This window comes from Bicyclus anynana, chromosome 15, assembly GCF_947172395.1.
Source record: "Bicyclus anynana chromosome 15, ilBicAnyn1.1, whole genome shotgun sequence".
Classification (NCBI taxonomy): Eukaryota; Metazoa; Arthropoda; class Insecta; order Lepidoptera; family Nymphalidae; genus Bicyclus; species Bicyclus anynana.
Genome location: NC_069097.1, coordinates 12,568,427 through 12,593,737, shown reverse-complemented (window position 1 = coordinate 12,593,737; position 25,311 = coordinate 12,568,427). Strand labels below are relative to the sequence as shown.

General features: G+C 37.0%; 1 protein-coding gene across 6 annotated transcripts in view; it reads right to left on the bottom strand.

Annotated features, from left to right (window-relative positions):
• LOC112048378 (cyclin-dependent kinase 14) overlaps positions 1–25,311 on the bottom strand; it is a 169,897-nt gene that overhangs the window by 58,730 nt on the left and 85,856 nt on the right. For all 6 annotated transcript variants that reach the window (XM_052885972.1, XM_052885970.1, XM_052885971.1 and 3 more), the window contains exon 3: positions 7,086–7,244. In XM_052885972.1, the coding sequence (XP_052741932.1) occupies positions 7,086–7,244 (159 nt within the window). The remainder of the gene's footprint in view (positions 1–7,085; positions 7,245–25,311) is intronic.

The window sequence follows — 25,311 nt, the reverse complement described above, 5'->3', positions numbered from 1 at the left end:
AATTTAATTCTATCATTAATCGATAAATCTAGAAACTTAGTACATGAATAAATTGGATGTGAATCATCACACATAGGGCAAGCTTGAGTGTATTTGGAATGTGAATTGTTTTTGTTAACTTGTGAAGTAACATGACTGTGCGACTGATGTTGATTGAAGGATACTTTCCTAATTGATTGATGATTATTATTAGCGTTATTAATGATATTGTGTCTAGAGTCACTCTTACTGCAATTAGTTTTTAAAACATCCAAAACATCTGCCCTATCCCTTAAAAATTGTATTAAATGATCTAGCTTAACTGGGTTTGATTCTTGGTGTGAATTTAAATTATAAGACCCTTTATGTTGTTCCCATTTGCGCTCAGTGGATAGGTCGAGTTTACTTACAACTAAGTATATAATTAATGTGTCCCATGATTCAGTAGGCTCACCTAGTGTACTCAGAGCCCTAAGATTTCTAAGAATAGTATCAATTAACTTCCTAATTAGTGGGGCAGATTCTTTATTTAAGGATGTAATGGAAAACAAAGCTTTGACATGGTTATATATTAGCAAACGATTATTATTATACCTATTTTGAAGTAAATCCCACGCATGTGCATAATTCTCTGCAGTGAACTCTAATGCGCTGATGACCTGCAATGCTACCGCATTGAGCGAGGACTTCAGGTAATGAAATTTTTGTATGGGGTCTAAATCTGTGCGTGAGTGGATCATAGTTATGTAGGAGTTTTTATACTCTAGCCAATGGTCATATGACCCATCAAACGTCGGTAATTTGATGTCCGGTAACTTAATAGATAGTGGCTTATTTGAGTGTTCCCCACATGGGGTGCACTTAGAACTAGAAGCAGCGTCATTAAGTTTGATTAAGCACTCTGCGGAGGCTAAAGCTCTGTAATACTGTTCTTCAAACACTTCTCTTTCTTCATATTGTTTTGTTAAATCTACATCCCGGCACGCTTCTTCGATTTGTGTTTGTAAGTCATTAAATACATTATATAAACTACTGATGGATTTAAATCTCAAGTTAATTTCTGACATTTGAATTGGTGATAATGGAGTATTAGTTAAGTCGAATTTAGATATGAATTTTTCAAAAATAGTAAGACGCCCTTTGTACGTGCCACGTTTTCTAATTAGTTCCGCCATTTTGACGTTATGTGGCGATCGTGGAATATTCACATTTTGTTCGTCACTAATCATTTTTATGGAGGTTTATAAAAGTACTTACAGTAAAGAAGCGAAGTCCAGTATATTTTAATAAGAATTTAACACGGAAAAAGGGTAAACGAGAACGGTAAAGGGAGGGAATTAGTGAATTGTGAACAAAGGATTTGCCCGACTCGATCTTCTTTTCTTGATCTTGATCGTGACGCCGACGAATCCAGCTCGTTAGGTCCAAAAATGTTGAGGAGAATGTGATTTTTTATTCTTGTTGGTTGAATTTGTGTAATTTCAATAAAATTTCAGGATTATCTTCAGTGATTTTAATTTTGAAGCGTACATTTCTTTTCAGTTAGTGAAAATTAATTACAGATACAGAGTAGTGAATGACAGTTGACGGTTGACGTTGAATTGACTTGCACTTGATAGACAGATGACATTGACGTTATTGTGTTCGGTGTTGCGCATTAACAACAGGTAATGTACATGTATCTACATATAAAAACAAAGATTACAAATCTAAAAGTATAGATATACTAGCGGATGCCCGCGACTTCGTTCGCGTGAAACTCGATGTAAACTTTCAACCCTACCCCTACCCTACCCCTACTCTACCCCTACCCTACCCCTAACCTACGCCTAACCTAACGAATGCAAAACTGTGGAAATCGGTTCGTGCTTTCTGGAGTTATAGCGTCAGGAAGGAAAACCCGACTTATTTTTATATAGATATATTTGTAGAAATTTGTATCTTAAACATATGTAAGAGAGTATGGGGAACTTATTAGTTTTAGACGTAATAACTTAAAAAAACTCTTTTTTAAAATTTTTATCTTATCAGTTTTAGTAGTTTTGCTTAATCTATACCTGCATAGATTAAGCAAAACCTGGTAAACATTTCAGGCTTTTTTTTTTATTAAAATCACAACAAAAGTAATAAAAACAAACTCCAGACGGACGAAGTAGTGCGCTTCCTCTCGTAACTTAATAATGTTAATAAATAAAATATATCCGTTTCCAAAGGCACGAACAAAAATATAGACAGAAAGAGAAAAAACCAATAAAACTTTTAGCGATTATTGTTGTAAGCATCGCGGCTCTTTTGTAAATTAACATTCTCGGTATCACAATTATAGTAGCAATTTAGTTCAAAGAAGGCTAATTATTTCCAAGCGTCGAAGTAAGTAAGAAACTACTTCAAGAGCATTTATAAAGTTATAATGGTGTGTGTTATGGTCCGTAATAACGGAGAACATCCTACTTTTATGAATTCCGTTACAAATGAATTCGCTTTAATAAATAATTCGAAAAATGTAAACGTATCTGTAAGTAGCGGGATATAAAAGGTGATAACTGCAATGAAATCCGCCATAATTGACAAGTATTCACCGCAAATGCCGGATAGCGGACCAAAGCCGTCTAATTAGTGGAGCTGGAACCACCGCATAACGATGCTATTAAGGCATAACGAAATGCTTGATGTATTTTAAAAAGAAAATACCAGATGCGACATCGCGAAATGACGCTTTTTAAAAACGCATAAATATAGAGTTAATAACATGAATAGTTTAAAAAACTAAAAAACACGCTTGATAGCCATATTACGGGGGTGCATTTCAAATAGCCTGTCCGCCATATTGGATTTAAGTCAAGTGACTATTTTTTTGTATTCCCGACAGCAAACCCTTTCACTGGATATACATATCAAGTGGGTGGATTTCAAACAGTCAGTCCGCCATCTTGGGGAGGCCACCATCTTAGATTTGTAATGACGTATTTTAGCTAGTCATGCATTATCATTAGAACTCAGAGCGTTGTGCAAAATTTCATCCTAATCGAAGATCGGGAAATGGGTCAAATTAACATTCCAAGATTTTCTTACATACATACAAGTTACAAGTGAAGCTAATACTATAAGCGTGTTAAAATGCTATAATATAATAATTATTTGAAGCTACAACCGTTCTTATTTAAAAACTAAAGAAAACTACCATGTATAATGCAAAAAAACATAAATAGTGGTAACATGAATGAGAAAAAATTAAATGTTTTAAGAACTTTTTTAAATCGAAAATTAAAATTAAATTGTACGGTATGATACAACTAATTAGCATACTTACTTTATACTATTCAATATCTTACTAATTATATACGCGAAAGTTTGTATAGATGTTTGTTTGTTACTATTTAACGCCGCTACTACTGAAGCGATTTTACTCTGGATTAACACATAGGCTACATTTTATCCCGGAAAAATACATGGTTCCCGCGAGATTTGTGAAAAACTAAATTCTACGCGGACAAAGACGCGGGCGTCCGCTAGTTCATAGTATAAAGTAAATAATGTAAATAAGTCAGTGAAATAAAAGCTTAAAATTTTCTTGAACACCTTTGTAATGTAAACCTTTAAAGGTAGAATAAAAAACAGCACTTTAAATTACAAAATGTATTTTTCCCTCAGACCAATTATAGAAGGACCTGTATCGCACTCATAGTCACGAACAAAATTGTCTGTCATTTTCTGAAGAAAACGACCTTAGATTTGGTATATATCTTATACTAAACCAGATTTTTTTGCCCGTTTTTTACACAATTCAATTACACAAAAAGGTATTTTTACGGAGCTCTTTAACCGACGAAAACGATTACAACTATTTAACATCGATACTATAGAGACAGTCTCTATAATCGCATTAGATCGTTGATCATATACTTTGACAGAAAAGTGACGTCTAGCGAGGCAGGTCCTATACAATAATTGGTCTGAGACTTTTCCTCAAGTAAATACTCGAAGAAGGCAATAGCGCTGAAGTGCTTAATGACGGTACCAGTAGAAATACCTCAGGGATTCGGAACCTTTGAGTGAGAGAAACTCAATAATAGTGACTTGCAAAGAGTTTCTTCACATTGGCATAAAAAAACAACTTACATTTTAACGACGTACTTTAAAGATTCTCACAATGGTTTTTGAAAAATAAGTATTGGTACTAAGCTTTGTTTGTACGACCAGATATTACTGTTTAAATCTCAATCTACTATATAAAAATAAGTCGGGTTTTCCTTCCTGACGCTATAACTCCAGAACGCACGAACCGATTTCCACGGTTTTGCATTCGTTGGAAAGGTCTCAGGCTCCGTGAGGTTTATAGCAAAGAAAATTCAGGAAAAATTTCAACGTAAGGTAGAGGTAGGGTAGGGTACGGGTAGGGTAGGGGTAGGGAAGTCGCGGGCATCCGCTACTATACATATAAATGCAAAAGGTCATTCATCACGAAATCTCGAAAACCGCTAGATGTACTAAGCTGAAATTTAGCAGGGACGTAGTTTATAGTTAGTCGGTATCCACTAAGAACGGATTTCGCGATAGGGCCGAATTACGGAGGTCTAAGGGCGGACGAAGTTGCGGGCATCCGCTAGTATGTACTCACCTGTACCGCTCAGAAATTACGGCATAGTGCTCAGAGTTATTTTCTGATATAGTAACAGCCTTCTAAGCGTTATTCATGTTGGATCATTTGACATGTAATTTTTTTTAAGGGCTTTTAGTCTATATGCGCAAATGTGAACGTACGCTAAAACTACTAATATCTATCTCTCTCCGTGTTGTGGTCTGTTTGTGCAACAGAAGTTACGAACTGAGAAGGTGAGTAACAAGGTGTTTAATATCACACGTGTTGTGGGTACACGTCCACACGAGATGTCTGAGGTTTCGAAGATCAAACTTCAAAGTTTGCGCTGAATCTGTGTAATTGTGCAAGTTTAGGGCGTTGCGGTCAGAAGTTAGCTGAGACATGTCCGTTTAAGTCATTTGAAAACCGCTGTCGATGTAAACATCTGATAGTAACTTAACTTTCGACGGCCTCCGTGGCGCAGTGGTATGCGCGGTGGATTTACAAAACGGAGGTTCTGGGTACGATCCCCGGCTGGTCCGATTGAGATTTTCTTAATTGGTCCAGGTCTGGCTGGTGGGAGGCTTCGGCCGCAGTTAGTTACTACCCTACCGACAAAGACGTACCGCCAAGCGATTTAGCGTTCCGGTACGATGTCGTGTAGAAACCAAATAGGGGTGTGGATTTTCATCCTTCTCCTAACAAATTAGCCCACTTCCATGATAGACTGCATCATCACTTACCATCAGGTGAGATTGTAGTCAAGGGCTAATTTTGACATATCTATAATAATATTATAAAGCTGAAGAGTTTGTTTGATTGAACGCGCTAATCTACTGGTCCGATTTGAAAAATTCTTTCAGTGTTAGTGTATTATCCCCATATTCCTGCGGGAACGGGAACCACGCGGGTCAGCTAGTATTAGAATAAACTTGTACCTCTTCTAAGTAAGCACGCTTCAATCTTAGAATGCATCGAATCTTAACATCAGGGGCTATAAGGACAACATATTTTGTCTGTCTATAAATCCAATATATCAAACAGAAACATAATAATAGGAGCAACGATATAAAGCGAACATGTAACAAACGGCCATTTATACGTATTATCATCACATTCAAACAGTATTGACAAAAAAAAATTACCGGATTTGTATGCAAGTAAACATTATTGATGTACACTTAACGTTACGTAGACTTAACGAAGCAAGGCACTACACAAAAGAGACATTATTATAAGCAGCAAGCAACATCACACGCTAAAGTAGCTATCTAATAAACTGGAGTAAAAAAATCCTTAGCAGCTCTTGCGAAGTTTTTAACCAGACATGTGTGGGGCTGAAATGGCGAAATAAAAGGAAAAAGGTCGAGGAAAATGCTTGTTGTGGGTGTAATTTTCAACCCGCCTCCGTCAAAGGCGTTTTTCTTTTTTAAGTCTTAATCCTGGACATTGTTTATAAAGCCATATATTGTTGTGACGTAGGTCGGATTCCTTTTCTTTTTGCTTTAAGTGAAAAGTTCATTCGCAATTGCCAATATTCTTTTGGAATTCTGATTCGGATGTAAGGGTGCTTTTACACCAGAGATGCTATGCAGCTATGTTGCGAAGATGTGAAATCTATAACGAGTACTCTACGTGAAAATATGTGACCGTTTCCACCAATACTGCTATATAGAGCTATGTAGCTCTGCAAGGAAGATGCGCTATAAAGATGCGGCGCCGCTGGAAAGTAAATACGCGGAAATACTGAAGGTACTCTGCTCTGTACATAGCTATATCCACTCGCGACGGCCCAAAGCAGGCATCCATTGCACGTCTCTGTGACGTCGTTTTGACGGTCTCCGTGGCGCAGTGGTATGCGCGGTGGTTTTACAAGACGGAGATCCTGGGTTCGATCCCCGGCTGGCCCGATTGAGGTTTTCTTAATTGGCTAGTGGCTAGTTACCTCCCTACCGACAAAGACGTACCGCCAAGCGATTTGGCGTTCCGGTACGATGCCGTGTAGAAACCGAAAGGAGTGTGGATGTTCATCCTTCTCCTAACAAGTTAGCCCGCTTCCATCTTAGATTGCATCATCACTTACTATCAGGTGAGATTGTAGTCAAGGGCTAACTTGTAAAGAAGTCGAAAGCGTCCGCTAGTAGGCTCATGATATGAATGTTTGTTACTCTTTCACGCCACGACTACCTAACCAAATTAGCTGAAATTTGATATTAAGATGTATTATAGCATGGAGTAACACTTTTTATCCCGGAAAAATCCATGGTTCCCGAGGGATTTGTGAAAAACTAAATTCCAAGTCGAAAGCGTCTGCTAGTAGGCTCATGATATGAATGTTTGTTACTCTTTCACGCCTCGACTACTTAACCAAATTAGCTGAAATTTGATATTAAGATGTATTATAGCATGGAATAACACTTTTATCCCGAAAAAATCCATGGTTCCCGAGGGATTTGTGAAAAACTAAATTTCTCGCGGACGAAGTCGCGAGCGTCCGCTAGGCTCTTAGTGATGATGAGGTACGTACCATAATGGGAGTCCTTGTCGTTGGGTATGTTTCCGTTGGGCTCCAGCCGGTCGAGGCACTCCTCCGAGTACCCGTTGTACGGCAGCTTGCCGCGCGCGCCGCCGCCGCCGTTCTGTCTGCCGCGGCACTCGCCGTCCGCTTCCGACTCGTCTTTTGTTGCTGCAACAATTATAAACTTAATTACAATCGTCATCATCACAAGTAATAATCAATGGACCAAGAAGATGTATCACATGATGGTAAGTGGAAACTATCGGCTAAAAACAGAGAAACACTCCACAGGACATCCACCCAACACGTCGCCGTGGCTATCGTACACAGTCATCAGAGGGCCTAGTGGGAGTTTGATACTGTTAATTTCACTAACGTAAACGCGTATTTCTAAGTTTTATTAGCCTATATAATTGCCAGGCTTTTATGTTATACTTGAAAGGATTTGGAGTATATGCCCTCAATCTGCTCCTGCAGGTTAGCGAACTGATAAAGTGTGAATTAGTAACGATGATTATCAGGTGTTAATGATAACGAAGATTTTAGGAAATTAAATATCACGTATCTCAAACGGTGAAGGTACAACATAGTGAGGAAACCTGCATACGAGAGAATTTTCTTAATTCTCTGCGTGTGTAAAGTCTGCCAATCCGCATTGGGTCAGCATGGTGGACTATTGGCCTAAGCCCTCTCATTATGAGAGGAGAATCGATCTCAGCAATGAGCCGAATATGGGTTAATAATGAATGACAACGAACCGGGGCTGATATCGTACTATTCAGACATGGGGTGCAAAACCAACTTTAACTTCTTATGAGGAAAAATAACCCAGCTCAAAAGTAAAACCCAGGATTAATTTCAAGTTGCATATTATTAAATAAAATTAAGTAAACATCCTAGACTTACAGTCATACAAAGAGTTAGTGCCTATACTACAGCCTTTCCTGATGAGTACCGTTTACCAACAAACAAATTAAAAATGAGGGTATAAATCACTAGTCATTTCACATCTAATAATAATTATAATTAACTTCTTCTTAAATTAATGAAAATAAAGATAAACAAGCTTAGAACAATTACATATGGTTAATGTTTTATATAACAATTTATACACAAACCATACATAATATAATACCTAAATAAGTTATGAAATGATATTCGTTTTCTACCTTCATTTCTAATTTCTTTGTTGGTAATCAGTACTCATCAAGAAAGGCTGTAGTATACATATGGTTTCTGACATGCGTACAATGCCACCAAAAACTTTACAGCTATGCACATTGTACAATGGTCGTACTAATTCAGAAACCTCCCCGTAACTGTGGACAACTACTCCTCAACTTAGTCTCAACAAAACTCTCGTAGAACGCGTAGGGGAGAAACTTCCAAATCAATTCTTTTTGTAAACTATTTTATTTAACATTGCGATCGACCCCGAGGCAATTCAGAAGTAGGTATAATACATTACTTACAGGAGACATGGACCTGAATGAACATCTTATAAATGTTTATTATGCCACACATTTTCATAATTTGTACAAATACTTTTAATATTTGCAAATGCAGTAAATATTTTTTTGCATTCAGATGTCAATGTCAAATAATATTGTATTAATGATCTGTCGTCAATCCGTCACTCAGATAGATACTTTCGTGGACGAAAACTCTCTGTGTACGCCTACTTTAAAAGAAAGAAACTTACGTTGTTTTCTCTGTCTACGCTTCGACCACTCTACTAACATTTAGTGCTATATATTTCCTATGGTCTTAAACACTTTATCTACGTGCTGGAATGCTACCAACTAAACAATTTAGAAACCAATGTATAGAGTCTTCCTATTAATGGGTTGTAATTCCATTGCTACTGCGTTACCATCCTAGACTGCATAGACTTAACATCTGCAGGTTTATTATGTATCTTGGTGTAACGCTGCTCCTTGCGTCGTATTCCTCATTACTGAGGGTCGTGACCCCTAACACAAGCGTGCTTCCTGACGATGTCACGCCATGTGACTCGGCTTTTCGCGACTTGCAGAGCCTCGTGTACCTTGGTGTCGAGAGCATCGAGCTACGTCCTCGAAGTCACTGTGATCACTGGAAAAGTGAAAGGAAAAATCCTTTCACTTTTCCAGTGATCACTAGTTTCTAGTAAATAATGAATTCGTGATCATCTATCATATGCTATCAACCCACCCTCCGATAAGCCCACATGCTTGCATCGCTGCTATTGGTCGTGATCTGCATGATGTCAAGTCCATGATACATGCACATCGCGACTAATACACGATCAGTTTTATCGGATGCCAAGCCGTTAGCGCTGCAGGCACGTGGGCTTATTGGATGGTGGGTGTCTAGCAATAGTTATTAAAACGAGATGATCTTGTTTGCGCCATTTTACATCAAGTGGCTATTTCAATGAATCAACATATTATTTCAATGAAATTTGATTCATTATTTGAATGGTACACTGAGACACATAATCACCCTGCTGGTGAGGTTGCACTCACACGGTAACTTGACAGTAAAAAAAAAAACATAAATACTACACAATGCTTGGTCCTCTCTACTTGACACACACGCACTTGGTTTCTCGTGCGTAGGAACCATTAGAGCCGCTCCGCTGTTAGAAATCTCTTGAAGAAAGCGTTGTTTACGAGTTGAGAAACGGTTTTAAGCGCAGACAGCTCATACAAAAATGCATGTATAATAATATATATATCTTCTGAATCATATATATTTTCATTTTCAAGAAATACAGTGAGAATGTTTTGAGCATAATAACACAACTCAGCTAATGCCAGGATTACAGTACGAAAAGGCACGTTCGAATAACTTTCGTACTAAGTGGGTAGGTATATTTATTATACTTCAAAACTAACCAGTGGCGGATTTGCCTAAGGCCCAGTAGGTCCGGGACAAAGATACCTACTTACGTTTAATGATCTATATCAGGGTTTCTCAAATTGGGATACGCGAACCCCTAGGGCTCCCATTAGGTAGTAAGCGGTTCGCTGTCACTTGGAAATTTTAACAGGGGTTCGTGGAGACGAAAGTTTGAGAAACTCTGCTCTATATCTTCAATAAAGAATATTTATAAAATTAAAGAAATTTAAATTACTTACTTAAATTTCTTTAATTTTATAAATTATCGTCTATATATCGTCTATTTTGAAATCACAGACGTTAGTTAAAGTAATTAAAACACAGCTATTTTGTAAAAATTAAAACACAACTGTGTTTACCCATATAGTTATTTGCCAGAAACTAAAACACAAACATTCTTTTACTCAAAATGTTGTCTGTCTGTCCATTTGTCCGGGCTAATCTCTGCAGCGGCTGAGCTGATTTTATTGGGGCTTGCAGGAGATTATTGAGCAACATATAGGTAACTTTTATTTCGGAAAAATCCACAGTTCCCGCAGGATTTGTGTAAAATAAATTTCACGCGAGTAGGTACGGTACATAAACAACATTTGTCCGGGCTAATCTCTACAGCGACTGAGCTGATTTTATTGGGGCTTGCACTGGAAGATAGAGGAGATTATTGAGCAACATATAGGTTACTTTTGTTCCGGAAAAAAACATAGTTGCCGCTGGATATGTGAAAAATAAATTTCACGCAAGTAGGAACATGAACAATAGCATACTAAGATAATCCTTTCTAAAGTCATAAAATTCTTCCCGTTATCCGTAAGATATAGGGCAAAGAATGTGATAGCATCGGAACAGAGCCGTCCATTACTTTCAGAGTTGTATAAGTGGTAATAAAATACAGACATTCCTGCGACAATAAAAGACCCCATTATAATTCATTCTTGTATTGTCAAAGGGGAAGGTTTAGGGTTTTCTTCAAAATCCTCCCAAAACGAATGTCTTTTTCCGCTTTTCATTATTACTAATAATATTATATTAAATGCACAAACCTAAAATGTTCAGTTATTATTAAAAATCTATTATTTTCCACAATAATAGTGACGTTATTCGAATCTCACTACTACAGACACTATTTGTGAGAAGTATTGTACATTATTTTACCGTCATTACTGAGTGGTTCCTACGTGACATCGTGCTGGTATAGACTTTAGCCTTAGACAGTGTTTCTTAGTCGTTTCGGTGGCAACTAGTCACCACCCATGGCCGAAGCCTACCATCAGCCCAAACCGTCGGAGAGTGTAACGGAACTTTCACACCCCACCACTTAGCCCGTCTCCCAACGCACGATGCGAGCGGCTGCGCGCCGGGTCGCCGCTTCGCAGTTTGGATCGTGCCGCATTGCAAGAACCAGCTCATGACTAAGGGCCCCGTATAGTTTCGAAGTAGTCGGACATACTCCGACGTTGCATTACGTGAGTTTTAGCCGTGTTTTATAATAAATTTATATAAATTCCTATAAACTGATCATGGAATCCACGTCTGCGCTGTACAGATAGTTCGTTAAAGTAGATAGTGGCGCTCAATGAGAATTAGAATAGCCATTAAGCACTTATTGCGAGCTCTATATTCTCGGTGCGGCGCGACACTCCAGCGGTAACTAATTGCGTTTGCGTGAGAGCACTGAGCAGTTAGTAGCTACGCCAGTAGCAATAGCACTACTTATAATTATCTAGACTATTATGTGTAATTAAATACTGCAGTTTGTTATCAAAACATTTTAAGACGCTTTTAGACTATTACCTAGTATTATATATATTTTTATATTTCATATATTGGCGACCGCACACTAGAAAGCGCAGTAGTGCTGGTCGCCCCCCAGATCGATTGACGACATCAAGCGAGTCGCAGGGATTCGCTGGATGCAGGTGGCTCAGGATCTTGATATTTGGAAGTCTGCCTTTGTCCTGCAGTGGACGTCCATCGGTTGATATGATGATGATGATATCTACTCATTTAGAAGTGGACGGTCAACCAACACTGCTTTCCGGTGCGTGGATTCCATTCCAGCATCATGGAACCATAACGTCTCCTCGATCTCTGTGTCCCGCCCATTACCAGCGTGACTCTGGTTTTTCTGTTGATCTCCTCATTTTTGATTCGATCACTTCTTATGAGGCCCTCAATAGTTAGCAACCAAGTTTCAACTGGGTGGACCGGCGGGTAACGCACAGTGCAGGGGCGTAGATACCGCTGTATCAGCCATATCAGTGATAGGGCCCTCTTAAGTGGGAAAACAAAAATTTGTAAATTTAATCTAAAATCTCAATTAATTTAGTGCTTCCTGGAGAAAAAACTGCTGAAGGAGTTTTGGGGATTTGCCGCTCGTCAATGGGCCCAACTAATTTTGATACAGGGCCCCTCCGAGCCAAGCTACGCCACTGGCGGATCAAGAACATGTTGTTTGGATGTCCTTACTAGAGTTCCGCGTCCAGTAAGTAGGCGTCTATCGGGAATGATCTATAATGTATAACAAACTTATTTTGATATCACAACATAATTGCAAATCCAACTAAACACTTCTAAAGGACGTATTCAACACGCACAATTTTCAATTTCAAAGATTTTCGGTTTCAGGTTTTCGCACCAAAAATAAATAATCAACAACATTCAACTTTGTTGCAATAAATTATAAGGATCCCAAACAACTGAGTCTAAGTCGTTAGTAAGTATTGTCTGGTTTAAGCATAAATCAACGTGGCACCGAACGGCACAATAGAATTCTGAAACACAAAACTTAAATTGGTCCCGACTGTAGCATCAAGTTAGTCAAGAATTAATTATGTTGATTTTCCACTGTGACTAGCAAGATGTATGCATGATTATAATGCAATTAACCAAGATATAGTTGCTTCTATTGTACATTTCGTATATTCTACAGAGCATAATGGAGTTTATTACAAAAATGTCAAAAATAAATTATATTTCAAACGTAAAAAAATCCTAATAAAAATAATGAATAAACCTAATTTGTAATAAATTAATATTACTTACCTATTGATACTAAAAAAATAAATAACCCTTGCAGTCGGGTAAAAAATAAATATGCATGTTATTACTCAAATAAATTTTTTTAAGTACATAATGGTAAAACCATATCTTATACATTTATATACCTATATAGCAAAAATTATATGTATATTAATAAAAATTAAATTGACGTAAATTCGTTTGGTTTTTTTGTAACGTATCAAATGAAAAGTAAAGATGTCCAAGTACTTGTCTGAGAAGTAGCCAACAACAAACTCAACGTAAGAACTAAGAATTTGTAGAATGTTGAAACCATTTACTGATTAAAGCAATCCGGAACTCATTAATCATGTCGAATTAGTTGAAATTATTATAGATTGAAGCAATTAATTACGTCCAGTTGAAAGCTATTAAATTGCGGTAAAGAATCCGGATAAGCATTTATAAGCTTTTCTAAAAAAAAAATGTTAATATTAAATAGAGCTTTTGTATAAATATACGTTGTTTAAAAACTTTAACATAACATAACTTTATTAGTCGCTAAGGTAATGTTATTCACATAAAACTTTCCTACTAGGTAAACTACCTCTACTGCATTGTGGAATAACTTAAAGTGAGAATAAAGTTGAAAATATATACGCAATCGCATAAACCGCGCATAGCTCAACTGCAAGTTAAACACCATTCCAGCTAAATAAAACAAATGAGAACTGCGGCGTTAAACTCCAGTAAATTCTTCCCGTCTACGAGACACAAAACACAATCCGGGACAAATTGCTCAGCTTATCTTTTGTCTACGACACTCTCGGCTCGTACGCCGCCACCGGGTAACCGATTTTCTGAAGCACAACGGAAATTATGAAGACAACCGGCGTCTCTAGCTGCCGGCTGTTGTAATTGAAACCCGAGCTCGCGAGAATACCCTTCGCCACTCACCTGATAATAGATCTCGCAGCGAAACGCGTTAATTAGGCGGCACGGACGCGCGAGTAATCCACCGTCTCCAGCCAGTGGCGGAGTAGAGATCTGATTACGTTATTAAAATATCACAGTGTTCACAAGGGAGATAACACGAGCAAACATGTCTCGTGTAAATATGATCAAAAAACAATGGCTATTGGATATTTTCCGGGTGGGATTATGGGATTAGAGTTGAGTCGTGTCGGAACACGTGCAGCGCGGATGCGATAAGAGCGCCTCTCGGTGTGAGAGAACAATGGCATGCATGTATGCGAGCCAATAATGCGAGTTCCGTTCTGTTGAGATGCAATTAGATATTGCATTGTTTCCATCGCATTCACGCTCTCGATACCGGAACAGATTCAATCACCGCTGTTGATTAATCTCAGTTTCCTTGACAGTGGCGTAGCGTGAAACAATCTATGTATACGTGGACAAAATTAAAGTGAGGCCCATTTCTTTATCTAATATACTTGAAATTTTGTACTGTGTGTTAGGATATATAATTGGATACAGTACATACTGTTATTTCAATTGTGTGAATTAATTAAAACCTTAAACCTACGATTTTATTTAATTGTGGGCATATAACGCTAACGGTTGCGGTCACGTTGACCGTAGTTAAAAAGTCAAAACAGTCCCGCAAGGTCTCACAAGTCACAAGGCCTACTAGTGCCGTGACGTAGAGATCATGTGCAGGGGCCCATTTCGCCCCTGCCTAGCTACGCCACTGCCTCGACTCATATTTGACAAATATGGCATTCGTTTGGAGACTGTGATTGCGTGAGGGGACTCCAAGGGATCTAATCCGTTACATCCAATCAAGCTAATACAAATGGATCGTTTCATTACCCCCACAGCAATATTACGAGTACATCAACATCACCAGTTGGAACGAATCCTGCGGTTATGAAATATCACACGTACGGATGATTAACGATGATATTAGTTTACATAATATAATCATTTGTAACACTAACACGTTGTAACAACACTAAGCTGTTGTGACAGTGGCCGATTTATTTAGTTAGCAACTATATGAAACAAGTTTGGCTGGTGGGAGGCTTCGGCCGTGGCTAGTTAACACCCTACCGACAAAGTTAGCCCGCTTTCATCTTAGACTGCATCATCACTTACCATCAGGTGAGATTGTAGTCAAGGGCTAACTTGTAAAGAATATTAAAAAAAAAAAAAAGTTAAGCCCGCAACTTCCCCATTACTTCAGTGTCAATAAAAAAAACTATTACCATATTTAAAATTTGTATTTCAATGTACAACGTTGAGTTTGACTATTTGCATTTGTAGAGACTACAACCGATTCAGATAAAGAGCCGGCAATGCAAAGTTAACATATCTAAGTATATACTATTATAACCGGTTTTGTTGTCAGTTTGCAGGGCCAATCTCTGGATCTACTACGGATTTTGAAAATTCACAAACACAGTCTATAAAAACACATACATAGTAGATGTAGACAGTTTACCAACAATTCAGTATCAATGATATGGGGCACGCGGACTACAAGGGCCCCTTACTTGTGAAAGCAAAAATTAGTAAAGTGTAATACACAATCAATTAATCTGGTGTTTCCCGGAAAAAATACATATAAAAACTTCACTTCAGAAATGAAAAAATGAAAAAGCAATATTTTTTCCTGGTTAAAGCATGCAGCCAAAACATGAAAAGGATACATAGATTAAGTCACTGTCACATTTATTTTAACCAAGCATTTTTGTTTCCTTTTAACCGACTTAAAAAAAAGGATTTATTTTTAATGTTTGTTACTTCATGACTTCGCCGTTTCTTAACCAATTTTAAAAAGAGTTTAAGTACTTCCAGATTGGTCCCATTATATTTCATGAAAATCGTATAAATGATTATCATGTTGTTAAAACTTATCTGGTTCTACGGGATTAAGCTGTTAAAATCAGGTGAGTATTTCCAGACTTAATATTGAGACGCGCGGAGAGCGTCAGCCTAATCGAGAGATAAGCTGACAACAAAGCGACAAGGTATCGTTATTATTTCAACTTAATTATGTATATTAGTGTTAACTAAGCCAAAGTTACTAAAAGATCTAGTGAATAGCCCCGTTGCCAGGAATAACGAGCTTGTTACATATTCATTAGAACAAGACTTCTGTCTTCAAGTTAAAATTAACACCGTCGTGAACCATGTCCGGTGAAATATACGACGAGTTAGTTTTCAACTCGTGTTTGCATAGTAAACTGCTAGCAGTTTCGAACTTCGTCCTAATTTTTATCTCTTTTTAAGAGTAAGTACATATATTCTAAGCAAACAAAGTTGCTTTCCACCGCCTGTCCGGCTAGGTCTTTTAAACTACGCAACGTATTTTAATGCAGTTTTTATCATTAGAAATGATTTAAGAGGCAAGTTTATACTTATAATTTTACGTTATTTTTCACGTGAACGAAGTTGCGGTCGTGTGCTAGTTATAACTTATATAATTTGTACTGGTATACACCGTGCTACCGGCCGCGTCTATAATCCGCCGCGACATGTATGTATCCATTACGATAAACTCTATAGTAATATTAAAAATAAGCTGAAGCACATTCACACGCTATCGAAAAAAAATTTAAAATTGATGAAAAAACTTCAGAACATCCTGTTTCATTCTGTTTGGAAAGAAGAAGTTAATGAACTTTAACCTAGTTTCAGAAATTTTGTTGTTTAATACCTACATACCTACTATTTTTGATACACCTAGTCGGCGGCAGTGTCTTTACTAGGGCTGTTAATAAAATATCGATATATCAAAATATCGACATTATCACTTAATAGCGATAAGTATTCATTACTAATATTTTTATGGACGATATATCGATAGTTCGATATTGAAACGTAGATATCGATACTAGATATTTTTAACAAGTTTTAATTTTTTATATCCCTCGCAAATTATTTAAACTAAAACATTATCAAACATAATCTACTTTACTTTATTTATACTTTATTACGTTTTTCATATTTTAGTTTATTTAATTGCATTTTATCGAAAATGTCACTGAAATAAGTAAAACGTAATGTATTCAGATAGTATACACTACTTTACCCTCAGACAAAACTTTAAACACGTTTAATCGTATTAATTTACTTGTCAATTTAGTTACATAAAAAAATAATGAAGTTTAATAAATACTTAATTGTTAAAAGTTTTCATTTAGCCTACAAAATTATTTCGAAATTATCGATATATCGAGAATCCGATATTTTAAAAAATAACAAGCCCTAGTCTTTTGCGGTTTCCTTTTTGATAACGCCGCTCGCCGCCTAACCCGTAACTATTGTCGGCAATGTCCGAAAATAGGTACAGCTAAGAAACGTATCTTTCGATCGTTTCTTATAACGCAAGGTGATTGGTTGGGTCTTAATAATTCGATCATTCGGGTCACGGGTCTTTCGTGTTTTGTGTATCGTTACGACTCGACTTAAAGTATGTAGTTACTTGAGTCTTAAACTGAACATCCGTAGGACATGAATCGGAACCCTTTTTTTATTCGTTACAAGTTAGCCATCGACTACAATTTCACCTGACGGTAGTGATTATGCAATCTGAAATGGAAACGGACTAACTTATCAGGGGGAGTATTTGAATCCACGGCTTGGCGGTACCTCTTTGTCGGTAGGGTGGTAACGAGCCACGATCGAAGTCTCCCACCAGCCAGGCCTGGACCAAAACACCAATCGGCCAACCGAGGTTCGAACCCAGGACCTCCGTCTTGTAAATCCACCGCGCACACCACTGCGCCACGAAGGCCGTTAAAATTCCGAACTGATCGGATTTTAGGTTGCTATTCTGTAGAGTGATGTTGTACAACTGACCAATTCAGTGTGGTGAACAAAAATCGTTCGCAGATTATTTGAGGCGCTGACGGCCGCGTCACTCGCTCACGCACAAGTAATGATCGGGTATCAGAGATTCGATCAATCGCGATCGACACAGGTCTAGTACGGGTTAACACCCGTAAATAAAATAAAATTTAATTTAAAGAAATAGGTTAAAGTGAATGACCTCAAAGCTCAAAGGGACCGATGGGCTGCCGACGTGACTGCGGCGAGGAGGTAGGTAGATGTTTGAAAATACAGGATGTGTTAAAATAATCGATTTTTGAAAGTTTATTACAATTGTAACTCCTTGAATTGTACTTTGTTTTTTTTTTTAATAACACTGATGGGTAATAGACATTGGGTACATTATGTGGGATTTTGGTTTAAGACGAATAACGTAGCGCGGTGTATAAGTAAATACTTACTCAGATTCAGACTAGCGCCGAATTTTCAAATAACATTCTCTTGGACCATAAGTTATTCATTTACGAGTATCACACAAGTAGTCAAAGATTATAAACTATTAGATTAGATATTCCACTAGCGCGTCGAAACGGAGAAGGACAAAAATGGCTAATTGTCTTAATTTTATTTAGTCGCATTGTAAAAGTGTAGAAAGTGTAAAAATTGTAAATATACTATGTAAGTAAACATAAATTTGCGCATGTGTGCTCAGTGGAGTTGTTAAATTCAGATCACTTTTTGCGGTGATATGCAGGCACGTAACATATCTAATGGTATAAAATCCTTTCTAGTAGTACTACGGCAGAAGTCTGTGTGTGTGTGAGAGAGAGATGGATGGAATGAAAGTCAAAGTCAAAGTTCATGTATTTGAAATAAATGAATTTTGACATTGACTTTTATTTAGGTTTAGTTTACAAGCACTTTCGAAACGTCAGGTTATGTAGAAATGAATAAAGACAATATGACTGACTGAATTAAACACATACGCCAATTTTCGACCCTGCAAAATCCATGATTCCCGTTGGATTTTCGAAAACCGACTTTCACGTAAACAGAGTCGCGAGCGTCTAATATATAGTTATAAAAAGATAGATAGGTATTATACAGTTGAAGAACATGACCAATTTCTTGATATTCACAGCCTTCTGAGAAGAATATATAATAATCACGTGTTTCATACTTCGTGATTAATTTGAATTCGTGTCAGGATGGTGTAAGTTATTCACACATGTTTCATGGATGCGTGGATAGAAAGTTTTATTTCAAAGTCGCGCCGACAAACGATCTTTCCTTCTTTTAATGAATATGTACCTACAGTGCTAAATGCATTCACGAATGTCCTACACTTTCGTTGCCAGATTAACCATATTACATATTATTATAATTATGAGCCGTGATTGCCCAGTGGATACGAGCTCTGCCTTTGATTCCGGAGGGCATGGGTTCGAATCCGGTCCATGGCATGCACCTCTAACTTTCAGTTGTGTGCATTTTAAGAAATTAAATCTCACGGGTCTCAAACGGCGGAGGAAAAACATCGAGAGGAAACCTGCATATCTGAGAGTTTTCTTAGGTGTGTGAAGTCTGCTAATCCGCATTGGGTTAGCGTGGTGGACTATTGGCCTAATCCCTCTCATTCTAAAAGGAGACTCGTGCTCAGCAGTGAGCCGAATATGGGTTGATAACTATTATAAACACGTAAGTAACGCTGTCTGTCTAGGTGTTACATTTTCACGCTGAACTAATTTTGACGATTTGAGGTAGATCAGTTCTTGGAGAAGGACCGGGGAAGTAATTACCTACCGCTATGTTTGTTGCCGTCTCTAAGTAGCATTGCTGTAGGTATACCCCATAAAAAGTGTATGGTTGCTAGTGAAATTACTAGCACACGAGGCTCAAGATATTGCCTCAGATTGACAGGAAACTGGTAAGTGGTGTCGCATAGGGTATGTTATTGGTTGCCCTGCGCAGTTGTTCTGTTATAGACAATTGTTTTCAATTTTCAACTTTAAGCAGGCAAACTGTTTTCACGATATTTCACTTTACAAAAACGTATCCTAGAACAACTTATTGGTTTAAATTTAATTTAATCGGACGTAAGGATAAAGTGTAAAAAAAAAGGTAATCCGATTACACACTTATTTACATTTATACTAATACCAAAAGAAGGAAATATTGAGGAGGTTGCAAGAGGGGTAGTCCCTAGATCTACACAACTTATTTTGGAAATTCTTTTACCAATAACAAGCTAGATCTTCTCCGACTAACGAGACTATATTTTATCCCCGTATGTCCACGGAAACGGAAACTATGCCGGTGTAACCGCGGGACGTTTGCTAGTCTATACAAACTGAAACGATTTTGAAAATTCTTTTACCAATAGAAGCCACTCTATTTGCGAGTGTCATCTTAATATGTAAATGCGAAAGGTCATTCATCAAGAAATCTCAAAAACCGCTTGACGTACTAAGATGAAATTTGGCAGAGAGCTAGTTTATAGGTAGTAGTCGTCCGCTAAGAACGGATTTTGCAAAAGGGCCGAATAAAGGAGATACCGGAACTACGCGGGTGGAACCACGAGTCGTCTTCTAGTTACATATAAAGACAGACATACTGCACATAGACATAGAAACATTTACGTAGTAAAAGCTCATACTTAGACAACATAACACTCACAAGTAAGTACCGGATCTTGTTTTAATTCCTTGTGAACATAAAAACATTTTCCAACAAATACTCCATTAAAAAATGTCCCTATGGTTTCAAATGTGAACTCGTGACTCATAGAGTAGGAACTCTACTCGGAAACTATAGGATATGATGTAGAACAATGATATTAAATGCTGTTAGATGTGTTACTAGCGCATGAAAAATGAGGCGCTCAGAAGAGGAAATTTATAGTCAACTCAATATTAGTTGTGGTCAACAACGAACGTTATTTAAACAAATAATACCTAAATATCGTCTACAATGTCGAGTTGTGTGTTCAATAATATAGTAAAAACTATATATAATCATACATATATAATGGATTTAACGACAAAATTATGCATGTGGGCTCTCAGTGTTGTAGCTTATTATTCGGATCACATTCTCCGGTGATTTTGTAGGGACATATCTATAGTAAAAAATTATCATTGATGTAGAAACACATAACTCAAACAGTTTATTATGCTTCTAGGTAGAATAACGCTTTACGAACTCTTAAGATATGAACGAGAGGTATTTATAAACATAATTTACATTGACAGTCTTGAACACAAAACATAGATAAAGAGCTTAAACGCTTATATAGTAGTAATATTATGTGCAATACTTTAAAGAACTTTGAAGAGCTGGTGGTCATCTAGCGCGGCTATAAGCTTTTGTTATTATAAAACGCCTCGTCAAGTATTTGTCGTAAATTTGAAATTTTTCAGTCTTACGTTTACGCACCCACACTATCAAACGGTATGGTTCAATCACTTGTGTCCACGACATGCCTCATAGAGCACGTTAAACCATTATTGTGTTTGTGCGACAGCTCTCAATTTTCCTCTAATACATTAGAGAGACGGCATTAAAATATAGGCTGATAATAATACCTAATAATGATGAAGATGCTGATGATGATGATGATGATGATGATGATGATGATGATGATGATGATGATGATGATGATGATGATGATGATGATTTGATGATGACGATGATGATGATGAGCTCTATATTAAGTAACATTGCATCGCCCAACAAATGCACTAATGATGATGTAATAGAGAGAAATGGAAAAGATTGACATATTTTTCCGACCCCACGTAAGTGGGATAAGGGTAAGGAGATGATGATGACAGAAGAGACAACAAATATAGGCTGATGATAATTATATTGACGATAATAATGATAATGATTAACTCGTACAAATCGTTACAGTTGCAGGAGTCATTAAGTAACATTGCATCGTCATGCACTGAAGTATCGTGTTGCGGAAACGAGCCGCATGACCGACGGCCTTGCGACGCAGCGGTTTCATTTGTACATATCGAAATACAATAACGTGTGATATCCGACTGACTGTGTAATAAAATACGTCTATATGAATACCGGGAACAATAAAGTACATATTTTATTAAACTTCAAAGAGGTTTACAGCTATTGTGAAATTCAATATTCTCAATGAGAGTAATAACTTGTTCTCGAACATTGATTCTGCTATAAAGTTTCTTCTATACCTGCTTACGGCTCCTACGAGTATATACTTGTATCTATGCTTATAATATGATATTATAAGGAGGAAAACTTTGTTTGTATGTTTGTTTGTTTGTTTGTAATGAATAGGCTCAAAAACTACTGGACCGATTTTAAAAATTCTTTCACCATTCGAAAGCTTATCCACAAGTAACATAGGCTAAATTTTATTTTGGAAAAAATAGGCTACCGTAAGATATTTGGGTTTTTAGGACACAAGGTGTAAAAAATCAACCAGAAAAGTTACATATTTTGCGTACGCTGCCTAAGTTTTGCCTAAGTTGAATGTTTACATCGAGTTTCACGCGGACGAAGTCGCGGGCGTCCGTTAGTAATAAATATAATTGAAATATAAAAATTCTATAGGTACTTATAAGTGTAGGTATAATAGACATTTCTATACATGACACAGAGGAATAGCTAAACCGGGTTAAATATTGAAAGGAGGAAAAATGATAAGAGAATCTAAAAATAATAATAGGTACACAAATACGCTAATCACGAATAATTAGTTCACACTAATCACGAAAATACTGGCTTATTTTGATAAGCGTCACAATTTCATTAATATTATGCTTGGAAATTTAAAAAAATATATAAAAATTTAAAAGCATTAAAGAGCTCAATTCTACGGGTAGAATTCCTCGGGTAATTTATACACATTTTTCAAAGCATTCGTACTTAGACAAAAAGTTCTCAAAAACGAGTGAAAGGAGTGAATTCTATTTGGGTGTATTTTCGGATAAATTAGGTGAAGTAAAAACCTTTTGAATAACAGCTTAAATAGCAAAAAATATCCTATATAAAGTTAACTGTAACAAAAATCCCTATAAAAAGCACAGTGCAGTCACGGATGAGCAAATTAGGTTTTATCGGTACTGTGACTAAAAATATAAAGACAATATTGAAACTCTCAACTATACAGTAAGTGATTAATGGTAGGTACTCGTAAGTATTAAAGAAATGTACAAATATTTCAATGATAATAATTAACATACTCATGACTAGGGTGGCCAACCTTACTATAATAAATAGTATTGTACTATATTTCGGGTCTGCGTACTATATACTGTAGAAGAAATATACAGTACGCAAAAATACTATATTTTCAACAACTTTATGAACTTTAAAATCCAAACCAGTCTATCATATAGAATTCCGAACTTAAAGTTATCGATTAAAAAAATGGGCTTGGGAAAACGTGAAAAAGCATATAAATAACTCTTATTAAGACAAAAACTCTTCAAAATTACAGTAAGTGACAATAAATATAGTTTTTAGAAAAACAAACGTTTTTAACGTTTATTTCGTAAAATACTATATTTTCTTTAAGTGTACTATATTTTTTCATGGCAAAATCTGAAAAATACTATATTTTTCTAAATGTTGACAACCTTTGAAACTTTAATCATTATCAGCCTATTTTAACGACCCATTAGACACCGCTTCCTCTATATAGAAAACTAGCAGACACCACGCGGTTTCACATGCGTGATTCCCATTCCAGTGGGAGTATGGGAATATAATATTATATCCTATAGCATTCGGGAATAGTGTAGCTTACCAACATTAAAAGAATTTTTGAAATCGGTTTAGCTCCTTCAGATGCAAAGAAACAAACAATCAAATCTTTCCTCTTTTAAATATTAGTTCACATGAGATATGGAGCTTTGACCCACAACCCCTGGATGTTTGGAAGTTTGTTACTCTTTAACGCCGCTACTACTGAAGCGATTTGGCTGAAATTTGGAATGGAAATAGATTTTACTCTGGATTAACACATAGGCTACTTTTTATCCTAAAAAAAAATGCATGGTTTCCCGAGATTTGAATTGATTTGAATTTGAATTTGAATGTTTGTTACTATTTCACGCGTCGACTACTGAACTGAATTAGCTGAAATTTGGTACTGAGATATATTTTAGCATGGATTAACACATAGGCTACTTTTTATGCCGGAAAAATCCATGGTTTCCGAGGTACTTGTGAAAAACTAAATTCCACGCGGACGTCCGCTAGTGATCCTATAAGGTATGCCTATCCCAGCAGATGCCATTAAACCAGGTAGCGAATGGTGATAACGCTTTTGTTAAAAAAAACATTATAGCGTAGATACTTGTACATACTCGTACGATTAACCAGACATAATTCATACGTATAATATTCATACGTATACAAATTTGGCTGGGCGTGAAAATTTGCCGCTCATTCATTCGCCCATTCAACCGATACGGAATTATAATTGAGATTCGCACAGCCATAAAATCCGTGACTCATCAAACGCGTATATACGACGTGATAACGTCTGCTCGAGAGGAATTCCGCGTAAATCACAGACTCGCATTATGACTTTTGAATAGGTCATTTGAAAACATATATTCAACACATAAATATAATATGTACTCAAGTGGATACTCAACTCAACACGTGTATGTATTTTTTTTTATTCTTTACAAGTTAGCCCTTGACTACAATCTCACCTGATGGTAAGTGATGATGCAATCTAAGATGGAAGCGCGCTAACTCGATAGGAGGAGGATGAAAATCCACACCCCTTCCGGTTTCTTCACGACATCGTACCGGAACGCTAAATCGCTTGGCGGTACGTCTTTGTCGGTAGGGTGGTAACAACCAACGGCTGAAGCCTCCCACCAGCCAGACCTGGACCAATTAAGAAAACCTCAATCGGCCCAGCCGGGGATTGAACCCGGGACCTCCGTCTTGTAAATCCAACGCGCGTACCACTGCACCACGGACGCCGTCAAAACATAACATGTATAAACAAAAAATGCCTGTGACTTCGTCTGCGTTGTTTCATCGGATAACTTCCCTACTTCCGGAAGCTCTTGTTACTTAAGTAGCCTACCTATATATGTACTAAAATGTTTATTTCTTAACCTTTTTTAAAGAAATATTGATTGTCTTTATTATCTATCAACTCTCAAATTAAATAATAACGCAATCTTTAACCTCTTGGGGCCAAAGCGTTAAAGTTCAGTAGAATATCAAACAGTAAACAAATCGCGGCGATATCGTCACAAAGTACCTCGTATGCAGCGTGATAAACCTGTTCGGATACGGTTCATCAGGTTCTAGGATATTGGTTTTTTCTTTCTTCCATGCACCAGATTGAAGGTCCAAATGCTGGTACCTACTGTAATGTCACCGTAATGAGTTCCGAAGAGTCCCAGTCATTATAACATCTGATAATTATAGTTACAGATTTTAACATTATCGGGCTTATACATATATTAAATTGGATTACGATTTAAAACTCAAATTTATTCAAAATAAAGTGAACTTTTAACAGTAAGAGACTAGGTCAATTTTA